Genomic DNA, 13,971 nt, shown 5'->3' on the forward strand with positions numbered 1-13,971 from the left:
TAAATAAGGGCCCCTTAATTAGTGTAGGCCCTAGGGCCCCTGTTATATGAAAGACGGCCCTGATTATAACGCTATAATTAAAATATTATTAGGTGTACAAGAGTATTTGTAATACTCTTTATAAAGAGTATTTCAGTATCTGTTCTAATAACATCTAGAATGATTTTATTCTTAATGTCAAGAAGAAAAATTTTTTTTAATTTTGAACATTGAACAAATGTACAACAAAGACAAAAATTGTATATGTAGTATTCGTTTATAATATTACGAATATTAACATTTTATAAAAAAAAATTACATAAATTATTTTTGTATAATTCGATTCTTTATCTTAAATATGAAAATATATATAATACTATATTAACTTTTTTTAATATTTTCATATTTAAGATAAAGAATCGAATTATACAAAAATAATTTATGTAAATCGGTGTCGAAACATTTGTTTAATTTTTATATTCTTTATTCTTCAACTGTAATTAATTTATTTCGGCTCATTGCCCGTGAAATTATATTTATTTTCATTTATTACTATCGAGCCTTCTCTTAATGTTATTATTATTTTAATATAGGAGTATTAAAATGTAACAAAAATTATGTTACAAAGCACAATTTTGTATTCTAGTTTAGCATATTTTGACATAGCATACACATATACATATATATAAAAAATCCTTATATCGGAAATTATTAAACTCTTATTTATTTAATATAAATACGAAGCCTATGACAGTCTAGCTTCGATCTTAGTTACTTATATATAATTTCGCGTAAATTTATATACTAATATGTGTAGTCTTTTTAAATTGCACGCCGAACATTAGTCGGTCTTGAAACTGTAATAAACTACCGCGTAGTACTAACACGAATTAAATTGATTAAAAATTTAATAATTAATTGATGCTCTCTTTTTTGTATATCGATGTTAAATTTGTTAAAACTGATTTTATTTATTTATTTCTTTATTTTTTACATCGTTATATTAATATTTCATTTTAAATTATTTTTATACAATTATAAGATAAACAAAAAGATAGATACTAAACAATACAAAATCTGAAAAAAGTATTTAATTTTGCAATATTTATACTAAAAATTAAAATGTACATCTACATAATTATAAATTATTCCTTCAAATGCGAAGAACAGACAGAATATAATAGAAAAATTATGAAAATAAATTAATATATAGTATAGAGATATGTATTCAATTACATTAAAAAAAATATTTAATAATATAAGCAGGATATACTTATATGTATATATGACTGCTCCTTTAATTTTAATAAGAGTTCATTATATAGAAATATTTTATATTATTATATTGTAATATTTGGACATAAAGAAGCGGTTTGTATCGCGCACAATGATTTAAATGAGTTAAATTATTAAAACTTTATTGTGCGAGCTTAATTTATCAATTCAGTTGTATCACGGATATAACACTATATCCGTGAGTTGTATATGTACATGTTTGTATATTACTACATATAAATTGTAAGAAATAGATCGCGCATCAGAGTTGAGCCAATCAAGATAAAGCTCCTCTGTCTTGATTGGCTGAATTCCGATGCGCGAACCGCAATCTCATTCCGATCTGCGTCCGCAATCCGTAATATGACACGAGCTTATGGCTGGTCTACATAGAAGTCGTAGACGATCGTGGAGTCTTAAATCGTACGAAACTACCCAATCACAATCAAATATAAGAAATAAACTCGAATGGTCAATTTTTTACAATTTGAGGTCTTACGATTGTTACAACTTTTATGTAGAATAGCCCTTACGGACTCCGCAGTTCGCAGTACGACACTGGCTTTAAGTCATAGCCGATTCGCGCGAAATCTCGATAACATAATAAACAAACTAATATATTGCTAAACAAAGAGAAATGTAAACATGAAAAAAGGACATTATAGTACAGAAGATAAGGTAAGAGAAGGAGTGTTATATTATATTATGAAAATTTAATAGAATAAAGATTTATTTTTAGTTTTGACGTGGAACGGTTAACACAATATCTTTCAAATATGGACTCGCTTACTTCAAATGATCCATATTCTTGTGTAAAACCAGGTATTTTAATTACGGAATTTTGTGAGAATATAATATTAAGCATTTATATATAGTATGCTTTTCTTGACTGACTAGAAATATATAAAACGTAGGACAAGAATGGTTTTACTTGCATATTTTCAAAAAGTAAAACTGTCATGCATATTTTAGACATATTTTTTAATTATTTGATTGTATGACTTGTAGTATTATATCTTCTTATATATACAATAATATATATTAAATAATACAACGTTTTTAATACCTTTCGTAAAAACAATACGAAATTGTGTACAATATTATGTTTTTAAAAACGTTATATTATATTTCGTATATACTTTATGTTTAACGTATATTATATCTATAATAAGTATTTGAATATTTTTGGAACCTTTGTTTACCAATATCTTTTAATTATTAGATGATGCTAAAGTAGTTCATACCGATTTAGATTTATTCATCGATTTTGATGAAACAGTTATTCACGGAAAGGCAGTTTTGTTCATAAAATCCAAAGCTGATTGTGACAGAATAGTTAGTAAACTTTTCCTTTTTTTATACAGTTTCTCCATTTTTTGAAATAAATACATAATATCGAACGATTAGCTTTTAGATACCTACGGATTCCAGGAAGATAAGATAACTGTCAAGGACGATGTTACTGGTAATGCTTTAGTATATAAAATTAATAAATGTATTGATAATATTGGAAGTGAGGCATTTCTTATTATGTTACCGCGGACATTAAGAAATGATGAAAAGCTACATGACTATAAAGATACCCTTGATAAGATTCATTTTCTGTATAAGTAAGTATAAAATCTTTTTCAAAAATTACAAATTTTAGAAAACATTGATACCAATATTTCATATGTATCACGATATACTATACATACATTTTGCAGTTATAGAATTCTGATTGAGTATAAAACGCGTAAAGATTCCCTTGCACTGTATTGGCTAAGAAGGGATCAAACTTCTGATGGCACACATCCTTTCCTATTAACTAACAATCAAGTAAGCTATAAACGTACAATAAATGGACATTAAATTCTATTAATGTGTACAGTATTAATTACTCAATTTTTAGTTTACATATGCTAGAGGCATATTTCCCTGCCAAGATTCACCGCAGGTCAGATTTACATACACTGCTGAGGTAAGAAATTACGTAGATAACATTTGTATTGATTTTGCACACGCTCGTATGCAATATTAATAAAAAAACGTTGGATACATGTGTGTGTAGTATTCCGCACAAAGCGGATGAATCATCTACTAGAGATTAACGTTTGAAGTTGGAGCGCACTTTCTTAAAATACACGGGTTTTGAATTTTCTATTCCTAAACATTCCTAACGATTGACACATAACTTCGTTAATTTCACGAAATTTGTTGATCTCAGAAAATTTTGACATAAAGAAAGTTGTTAGCACATTGTTGTAGCACAATTTAGCACAACTAAAAAAATCAATATAATTGCCTCTACTTTATTCAGTGTTCGTCTCACATCAACTACACTTCTTATTTTTTTAATAAAAAATATTTTGGCGTGAAATATTCAAGTTTAATTTATTTTAGCAGACTTCATAATTAATAAATATTAGAATATTTTTAAGACCGCAATTGATAAACATCAACAAGAAGAAGGGAAATTACTGATTTTACAATTATAAATTTCTTCACTGAGAGAGAGAAAGTGAGATGTTGTTCAACGATAAAGTACTTTTTTATTATCGATATATAGATGACTTATGTGCGATTGTTTCTACATCTAATATTGAGTCGGGTTTTTGACAGCATTTAATTCTTTCCATCCACGATTTCAATTACTCTTGGAAGTGGGAGGAGATTCGTTGAATTTCTTAGATATCGCAATATGATTATTAAAGAGAATCGGTTGATATTTAATTGGTATCATAAACCTACTTTTTCGGGTAAATTTTTGAATTTTTATTCTGGTCACCCACTTTCTCAAAAGAAGAGTGTTATTTTTGGATTAGTAGAAAGTAACCGTATACGTTATATTATTTCTTCTAAATCGGTGATAACTGATCATAGATTACAACAGGGACATGACTTTGATTGGTCTTAAAAATATACGGGGTCTTAAAAAGGTTTTAGTATTTAATAATATATACCTTCTTATATTTTTGTAAAAACATTTATTATTTCAAGGTTTCGTTATTTTTTAAAATAATATCAATAATTATTAATCAAGCATCTCTGTGATAAAAATATTCCAGGTGATCGAAGTGCCTGTTCAGGATGGAACAGGAACTTTGTTCACTTGGAGTATTTTTACTATTTCTAGAAATATGAAAATAATTTAATTATAAAAGTTGTATAGCATCAAAAGAGCAACAATATATTGTCTAATGTAGCAACTTTATACATTGTTGATGATCAGTAAATAAGCTTTATCGACATTCCGTGTCTTTGTGAATTCAATTCGTTCGTTTCTTGATAAAGAGTATTTCAGAAATTAATCTTTTACTTCGATATGGCTCTTCTTATAGAATTCCGACAGCATCCAGGTTAAAAACGTGAATATAATGTAATCTGTGGTGTGTAGTGACTAACTTGTAATGACTGACTTTATTAAATTTATTCCATTTTTTAACATAAAAATTTTATTTCTTTAACAATTATTATTTAATTATATACAGAGGTCATCATATTTAGTTTTTATTAATTTAATTGTTTTTTCTAGATTTCTGTACCTAAAGCAATCAGAGTTATAGTGGGTGGACGTCGATGTAAAAGTATAATAAAGGGAAACCCAGACCGTTATACTCACTTATTTTATGAAACGAATCCAATGCCATCATATGCAATAATCATTGTGGCGGGTTTACTAAGATTACACAATTTTAATCGTTCAAAGATCGTCACTTTGTGGGCTGAGGAGAAACATTTTGAGCAAAGTACAAGAGTATTGAACTTTTGTAAACATGCCATCGACATTGCTAATGAGCTATGTGGTTTTCCTATTCAAGGTAAATTATTATTATAATATAACTAAAATTAACACTCATAACTAAAAGTAACACTTAACAGTTATAACTAAAAGTAACACTTAACAAAATATTGGCATATTAGAGATAACATTTAATATTGTAAGATGTTCGTTTGATATTAATATTAATGCCAACATGATGTGGATATAACCACAAAAAAGTAACTCTATAACAGTAACTTCGTTACAAGTAACGAGTTACTTCCCATCCCTGTATTTAATATATGATACGATGATTTTTGATGAAGTTACTTTTACACAAAATGTACCTATTTTTGGAGGATGAAGCACGTAACGTTTTAATTTTGTTGAGTAGTATAATATTAAACAATCTGAAATTTTCATAATTTATTAAATTATTTCAAGTTATATGTACAACAAATTCGTTAATTATCAGTCCTGTATTCATAATCTTATTATTCATAAATGTATATTAAAAATGATAATTGTAGAGGAATACAATATATGTGTGCTTCCATCAAATATCCCAGAAATTGAACTACAATGTCGTACCATGATATTTGTGTCATCAACATTACTAGACGAAGATCCCGTTTTCATGTATAATACGATTGCTCGAAAAATTGCCCAAAGCTGGGCAGGAGGTTTAGTTACTTGTAAAAATTTCCAACATTTGTGGTTAATTAAAGGTTTTAGTATATTTATTTCTAGTGAAATCTTGCAATCTAAGTATCTTCCTGAAACAGACGAAATAACATTTATGCGAAGAAGAATCTTTACTGATCTTAGTGTTAAGGTAAATTACAATAATTTTATTTAAATAGAAAATGTTAAAATAAAAACTATATGTTGAATAGATTGATTGATAATAACAATTTACATTCTTACAAGTTTATAGGATTACGGACTTTATAAGTAAATTAATATATAATTTGCACTTACACATATATGCATTTGTAATGCTACATTCAATTCTCCATTTCTACTTCATTATTTCTTATACTGTGTGCACTAACATTACAGATGAGACTATATGGTGTTGATTCTCAACAGAAATTAGTACCTTCTTTGACTGATATTTTGCCAAAGAACATTTCAAAATCCGTACCTGACGAAGTTGGATATTATCTATTGGATTCCTTACGAAATGACTTAGGGGGATCAACAGTGTTTGCACAATATCTTAAGCATTATATGAGAACATTTTGTTATCAAAGTATAGACACTATTGATTACGATTGGATGGTTAATCTGTTTTCTTATTTTGATAGCAAACATGAGGTAACATCTTTTCGTATAAAGAAAAAATAATGAGAATCTTTCAGTAACTTTTATTCATTAAATTAATGAACAATAATTTTTTATATTTATTAGATATTAATATCTAGATTGGATAAGTGGCTTTACAAATTGAATTTAGCTTCTATGTATAACCGTCTGTATTCTTCAGTGCAGAATCAATGTGATATATTAATACAACAGTGGATCACGACAAATACGACTGACAATTTTTCTTCCGTGTTGACTGAAATATTATTATGTGAAAATATTAATAAAATGTATTTCTTAAATTACTTATATGCATCGCCGATAGCTTTACCGATTGGAAAATTAATGTGCATAGACTGTATATTTCCATTTGGGAAGCAAACATGTCAAATTCGGTAAACACGATAATCTATATTTAGACTGATATGCAATTAGGCAACACTTATATTTCACATATATTTTGTAGGTTCCTTTTGTTACGTTTGTACATAAGAAATAAATGGTTAAAAATGGTTTACAATGCTTTGGAATTTGCCCGCGAATATTGTGCGTCAACATTTGCGTCTCCAATATTTCACGATTTGTACAAATTGGAAGAGACGCGTGGATTAGCGATCTCAGAGTTTACAGCTATTGTAGGAAAGAAGTCCAAGATGCTTCCACAAACTATGGAGGATATAGCATCTGTTCTTAACATTAATTTAAAGGATATATATAAATTGACAAGTGAAGAAAGTACTTTGCATGTAAGAACTGACCAATAATATTTGAAGTAAAGAAAAATCGAAATGTGTTTGTCTAAAGCTCAATTTCTTCACTTTCAAACAACCTTTATCCAGAAGAGATCTCCTAGAATAGAATACGTAAATAATGTTATCTGTAACTTATCATGAAATGAAGAACTTGAGCATAAATGAGATACAACAAACAATGTAATAGTATACATGAAATATTACACGTACTAATATTTAATGTAAATTATTTGTACATTGGTTAAGCTATATTTTTTAATTAGCCATGTACATATATGTATAAAATGTTCTGTATGCACTGTGCCCGCAAACGTTCCCGGATCATTTGGATATTTACTAAATGATTCGAGATATTGGATCGAAATTATAGATATACAATGGGATCATAAAATCTATCACTGATCCTCAAAAGCACTCGCCAATAAATATAGGGTTTCGGATAGATTTCCCAATCATCTTGATATATGTTGACAAAGTCATGTTCTTGAGGTTTAAATTTTAACCGTTTGACCTTATTCACATATTAAAAAGTTTCGAACATAAAAAGTTGAAGAAATAATATCTCTTATTTGTTACATAAGCCAACAGCCGCACGATGAAATGATGCTAAAAACACACTTTCGGCGTGTTTTTACTCGAAATGAAAGAATCTGACAAAAATAGCGACGGTTGGCCTTGTGAACCGAGATACTAACAATAAATATAAAAGTTCAAGATCTTACGGATTAAGATTTCTATCATTCTGACTCGCTTTAGAACTCTGTATACTGTCCATTCTTTTAACTGCTTTAAAATACAAAATCACTTCTTTATATATAAAGCCATCCACCTAAATATTCTCGGGGGAGTGGAGAGAAGGAGGCTAGAAAATCTTAAATGGCAAATGGGATCGAATGCAGGCACCCGAAAGGACATTTGAAAGGGCTTTTCGAGACAAGAACAACACGCACTGACCGAGGTCTCTAAGATTTTTTTTCGCAAAGTTAAGATTATTTGAACATTGTTATTCAGATGTATTGGAATTGAAAGTTACAATACTGCCGGCCTTAGCATTACCCTATCTGATTTCAAAATTTACTGTTTCTGAAAAACCGGTTTAATTAAAGATGAACCAAGATGAGCGGGCGCTCGCGTACACGCAGGCACACACACACGCCACCTTCCCTCCTCTCCCTCAAGAATGGTACAGTGGATATTTTTTGAGGTTCAACGATAGATTTTTTATTCCGTTGTATTAATTTTAATCCTATATTTTGAACCGTTCAGAAATTATTCAGGTAGCCCGAGACTTTTGGCCCAATCATTGTATATATTAGTAAAAAATAGATAAGTTTTCTTTTTCTTATATAATCTCTGTCCGTATATATAGGATAAATAAGATGAAAAATTATTTAGAACATTTACGCATTTTTTGTCAATAAAGAATTTGTGGTTATGTAATGTAATTAATACACAATGTGTAAGAATGTATATACATTGGTATGTACTGAATATATAATATGTGTATATATATATAATGAAAGACTACACAAATCAGTATATAAATTCACGCTAAATTACACACACACACACACACATATATATATATATAAGTAATTAAGATCCGAAAGCTAGACTGTATAGCCTTCGTATTCGTATTAGTTATGTTCGCACATTGACAGAGTTTAGATTTGAATATTCTATATATGTAATTATATATGTAGATATATGGATAATTTTTCTCGTTCTCATAGCTTTACCTTTGTTTAAAAAAACACAATGCAAATGTTATACTAACAATTAGATAGTTAATAGTTTTTTATTTTTTGTTGAAAATTATATCTTTCTACATATTACACAAGATGAGATTATATCGAAAAAGAAAACAAATACATATAAGAATAAAAGTCGCCGATACTGCCATAGGTCTAATATAGTGACACTCGCTTATTTCTCAGAAACTGACCTTTATACCTTATTAATATTAATTAAAACGTGATGTATTTAGCTGATTAAAGAAATATAAACTCATAATTCATACATTTGTTCTATTTATACGAGACCAAATCAGTTAAAAATAAATTCTACAAATTCGAGAAAAAAATTTTTACGATATTCTTTTGCAAATTGCGTTATTTAATTAATGATGACTGTACTATTTATAACATTACGATATTTTAAATGCTTATAGTTTCATAGGTTTTAGTTTTCTTTATATTTAGTTTTCTTTATAGAATAGAATATATCTTTATCCTGCAGAATAGGTATATAAGCATTACTGTCTATTATGTCAACTTCGGAGCCCATTTTACCAGACCGTCATTTTTATTTATCTTACGGAAAACTTAATTATTGTAAAATTGCAAACATTATTATAAAAATTGCTTGTACTATCTGATAGAAGACACTTTACGTATGTTCGCTTTGTACCGCACCTTTATTAATAATAAATCAGTTACTTTTTATGATAATATATTATTATTAGATAAAAAGGTTTAAATTTTTTAATATCTTTTTTGAACATGGCTTGAACTTTTCATTTTTATGACATCCTTTTCGGATATCATATACTTTTTAGAGTACAAATATATCACAAGTATATAAAAAAATGATTTAAAAATATTGTATAACGAAAGAGAGTGAAATACGACGAAAGAAAGGGGTGGTGGGGGTGGGAGGTGGAGGAGGGGAGGGAGGGATGAGGGGTTGCGGTCGGTCGAAGATGGTGAAGGTGTCAGTGAAAGGTGAGAGAGATAGAAGAGGGGATATTAGAAAGTTTTAATACGGCCTTGAATGCGGACAGAACAGAAGAAGGAGATTAACTAACCTATTAACTAACAATCAAGTAAGCTATCAATGTACAATAAATGAACATTAAATTCTATTAATGTGAACAGTATTAATTACTCAATTTTTAGTTTACAAATGCTAGAGGCATATTTTCCTGCCAAGATTCGCCGAAGATCAGATTTACATACACTGCTAAGGTAAAAAATTACGTAGATATCATTTGTATTGATTTTGCACACGCACGTATGCAATATTAACAAAAAACATTCGATACATGTGTGTGTACTATTCCGCACATAGCGAATGAATCATCTACTAGAGATTAAAGTTTGAAGTTGGTCCCGCATTTTCTCAAAATACACGGGTTCTGAGTTTTCTATTCCTAAACGTTCCTAACGGTTGTGACGCATAACTTCGTTAATTTCAAGAAATCAGTGGATCTCAGAAAATTTTGACATAAAGAAAGTTGTCAGCACATTTTGTTGTAGCACAATTTAGCACAACTAAAAAAATCAATATAATTGCCTCTATTGTATTCAGTGTTCGTCTCAAATCAACTACACTTATTATTTTTTTAATAAAAAATATTTTAGCGTGAAATATTAAAGATTAATTTATTTTAGCAGACTTTATAGTTAATAAATATTAGAATATTGTTAAAACCGCAAATAATAAACATTAACAAGAAGAAGGAATCCAATGACGGTCAAAGCTGGATCACAATGCTTATTATAGTTATGTGTGAATTTTATATACTGCGTATGTAGTCCCCCCATATATAAATCGCGACGCTGAAGTCTTCAGCCTTGACAAATAAGATCCAATAAGATGCAATAAGCATAAAAAATAGTTAGATTGCTTGTCAATTTAACTAAAGTGATATGACTGCGATAGTTGTTTAGTGTTGCGTTGTAAGTCTGAAGAAATTTCGGCACGCGATTTAGGGGACTTCATACGCAGTATATAAAATTAACACATAATTTTAATAAGTATTTCTGATCTAGCTTTGACCATTATTGGCTTTCTTCTCCTTGTTTGTTTATTGTTTATCAATTGTCGGTCTCAAAAAGTTTTTAGTATTTAATAATATATATCTTTTTATATTTTTGTAAAAAGATTTATTATTTCAAGGTTTTGTTATTTTTTAAAATAAAATCGGTAATTATTAATGGAGCATCTCTGTGATAAAAATATTCCAGGTGAACAAAGTGCCTGTTCAGGATTAGGGATGTGCGATCTCCATTAATTGTATCGATTTTTGAATCGATTTAGAATCGGATTGTTTGAAATCGATCTAGTAAAAGTTGTATAGCATCAAAAGAGCAACAATATACTGTCTAATGTAGCAACTTTAGTGAACCCGCCATAATGATTATTGCAGGGAATGGAAAGTTATTTTTTAAAAGTAACTAGTTACAGTTACTCGTTACCCAGTAAAAAATGTAACTAGTTACAGTTACAGTTATCGCTTTTTAAAAGTAACTCGTTACAGTTACCGTTACTTGAAAAATAACTTTTCGTTACTTTTCCGTTACTTTTTTAAAATCAATTTAAAAATGTACTTTTGCATTTTTTTTTTATATGTAATACTGACAAATATATAGTTTTAATTAAAAAAAAAAAACAATGTAGAATGGCTCAAATAATAAATTAAATAAAAGTAAAATGAGAAGGGTTACGAGCCAAAAATGAAACAGTTTATTTCCGATAAGAACGACGATGACAATGTAATTAAATGTATAAATATATATTAGAACAATACATAGATAAAACAAGATAAAAACAAACGACGTTTCGACACTTATTGTCATCGTCTTTTAAACTGTTTCGCTTTTGGGTTCATAGCCCTTCTCATTTTACTATTATTTAATTTATTTTTTAATTTTTTTTAAACACAATTTTGTAATTCTAAAACCTGTAAAATATGCAGCAAACTGAAATATTTGTATGTCCTATGTATTACATAGAAGATAGAAGTGTAAAATAATTACTGAATCATAACGGCCGAATGTCTATAAGGGCTTTCAAGTCTTATTGATAAGCGTTATAAATAGCATGTATCCAATCGAACCGTGTTCAATCGTGTGCAAAGTAACGACAAAAGTAACTGTAAATTTCGTTACAGTTACCCAAAAAATGTAACTCGTTACCGTTACAGTTACCAAAAAAAGAAAGTAACGCAGTTACCAGTAAAGTTACCAAAAAAGTAACTTGTAACTGTAACTTCGTTACAAGTAACGAGTTACTTCCATTCCCTGGATTATTGTATATGATGGCATCGGATTCGTTTCATTAAAAAAGTGACTGTCACGGTCTTCCAAATATTGCATTGTTAGTGATTAGTAAATAAGCTTTGTCGACATTCCGTGTCTTTGTTAATTCAATTCGTTTGTTTCTTAATGAAGAGTATTTCAGAAAATAATCTATTACGTAGATATGGCTCTTCTTCTAGAATTTCGACAGCATCTATAGATTAAAAACGTGAATATAATATAATCTGTGGTGTGTATAGTGACTAACTTGTAATGACTGACTTTATTAAATTTATTCCATTTTTTAATATAAAAGTTTTATTTGTTCATCAATTATTATTTAATTGTATACAGAGGTCATCATATTTAGTTCTTATTAATTTAATTTTTTTTTCTAGATTTCTGTACCTAAAACAATCAAGGTCATAGTCGGTGGTCTTCAATCTAAATCTACAATGAAATATTCGGAAGACCGTGACAGTCACTTCTTTTATGAAACGAATCCAATGCCATCATATACAATAATCATTATGGCGGGTTCATTAAAGTCAATAGATGATAATTATTTTAGCAGTCTCATCAGTAATCTCAAAATCACTTTGTGAGCTGAGGAAAACCAATTTGCGAAAAGTGAAATAGTATTGAAATTTTGTAGAAATGCCATCAATACTACTAATGATCTATGTGATTTTCCTATTCAAGGTAAATTATTATTATAATATCGGTATAATTCAAATTAAATTTAATATACCAGGTCAAGAACGGACAGTTTCGACTTTACAAAGTCCTCAACAGCCGCAACCGAATACTTAAAATTAATTTAGTATATTGCGAAGAATATCACAAGTTGGCGTTTCGTCCCGGCTTCCACTACTGGACTCATCAGTAAGGTAATGTAGTGGGAGCCTACCTTAGACGCCTGTTTTAGTTCTTAAATCGAGATTCTATATATACCGATATGCGCATATTTCAGCACTTGCGAGAAACTTTACGAATATCCATAGACCTCTGCTGGCGAGTCGACGTAGTAATATTCTTCGCAATATTTTCAAGTAATAGACGTTGAAAGGTTCCCCCAAATTGCGCGCCGAACACAGCCGGTCTTTAAAACGCAACTATAATAATTTGAAATAAACTCCCCTTAATTATTTCCCCACGCATTGTGAGACCAGCGTACAACAAATTAAATTAAATTAATATCCGCTCAAATAAATTTCCAAATTAAATTTAATATACCTCCCAGGTCAAGAACACATTGAGCTTATACTAGATGTTAGAAATATATATAAATTTATTATAATACCGGTATATACCGGTATATAAATCTATCCGAAATTTTCAAAATTTGTTAAATTATTTCAAGTTATATGTAAAACAAATTCGTTAATTATTCGTTATTATAGTCCTGTATTCTTAATCTTATTATTAATAGATGTATATTAAAAATGATAATTGTAGATGAATACAATATATGTGTGCTTCCATCAAATATCCCAGAAATTAAACTACAATGTCGTACCATGATATTTGTGTCATCAACATTACTTGATGAAGATCCCATTTTCATGTATGATACGATTGCTCGAAAAATTGCCCAAAACTGGGCAGGAGGTTTAGTCACTTGTAAAAATTTCCAACATTTGTGGTTGATTAAAAGTTTTAGTATATTCATTTCTAGTGAAATCTTTGATCGTATATATAGTCCTGAAGCAGATGAAGTAACATTTATGCGAAGAAGAATTTTTAATGATCTTGCTCTTAAGGTATGTTACTAAAATTTTTTTTAGATGAAGAATGTTGAAATTAAAATTATATGTTATATAGTTTGGTTGAATATAACTTTTACAAGTTTATAGAATTACACACTTTCTAAATATATATTAATATATAGTTT

At 28.8% G+C, this 13,971-nt stretch overlaps 1 protein-coding gene across 1 annotated transcript; it reads left to right on the forward strand.

The window, feature by feature from the left end:
• The first annotated feature begins 2,030 nt into the window (after window positions 1–2,030).
• Window positions 2,031–12,682, forward strand: LOC108775733 (leukotriene A-4 hydrolase). Its single transcript, XM_018542182.1, has 9 exons — window positions 2,031–2,076; window positions 2,477–2,589; window positions 2,686–2,864; window positions 2,961–3,072; window positions 3,146–3,214; window positions 4,769–5,054; window positions 5,527–5,831; window positions 6,059–6,316; window positions 12,476–12,682. The coding sequence occupies exons 1-9, from the start codon at window positions 2,031–2,033 to the stop codon at window positions 12,680–12,682; spliced, it is 1,575 nt and encodes a 524-aa protein (XP_018397684.1).
• Window positions 12,683–13,971: the final 1,289 nt, after the last annotated feature.

This window comes from Cyphomyrmex costatus, unplaced genomic scaffold (assembly GCF_001594065.2).
Source record: "Cyphomyrmex costatus isolate MS0001 unplaced genomic scaffold, Ccosl1.0 scaffold309, whole genome shotgun sequence".
Classification (NCBI taxonomy): domain Eukaryota; kingdom Metazoa; phylum Arthropoda; class Insecta; order Hymenoptera; family Formicidae; genus Cyphomyrmex; species Cyphomyrmex costatus.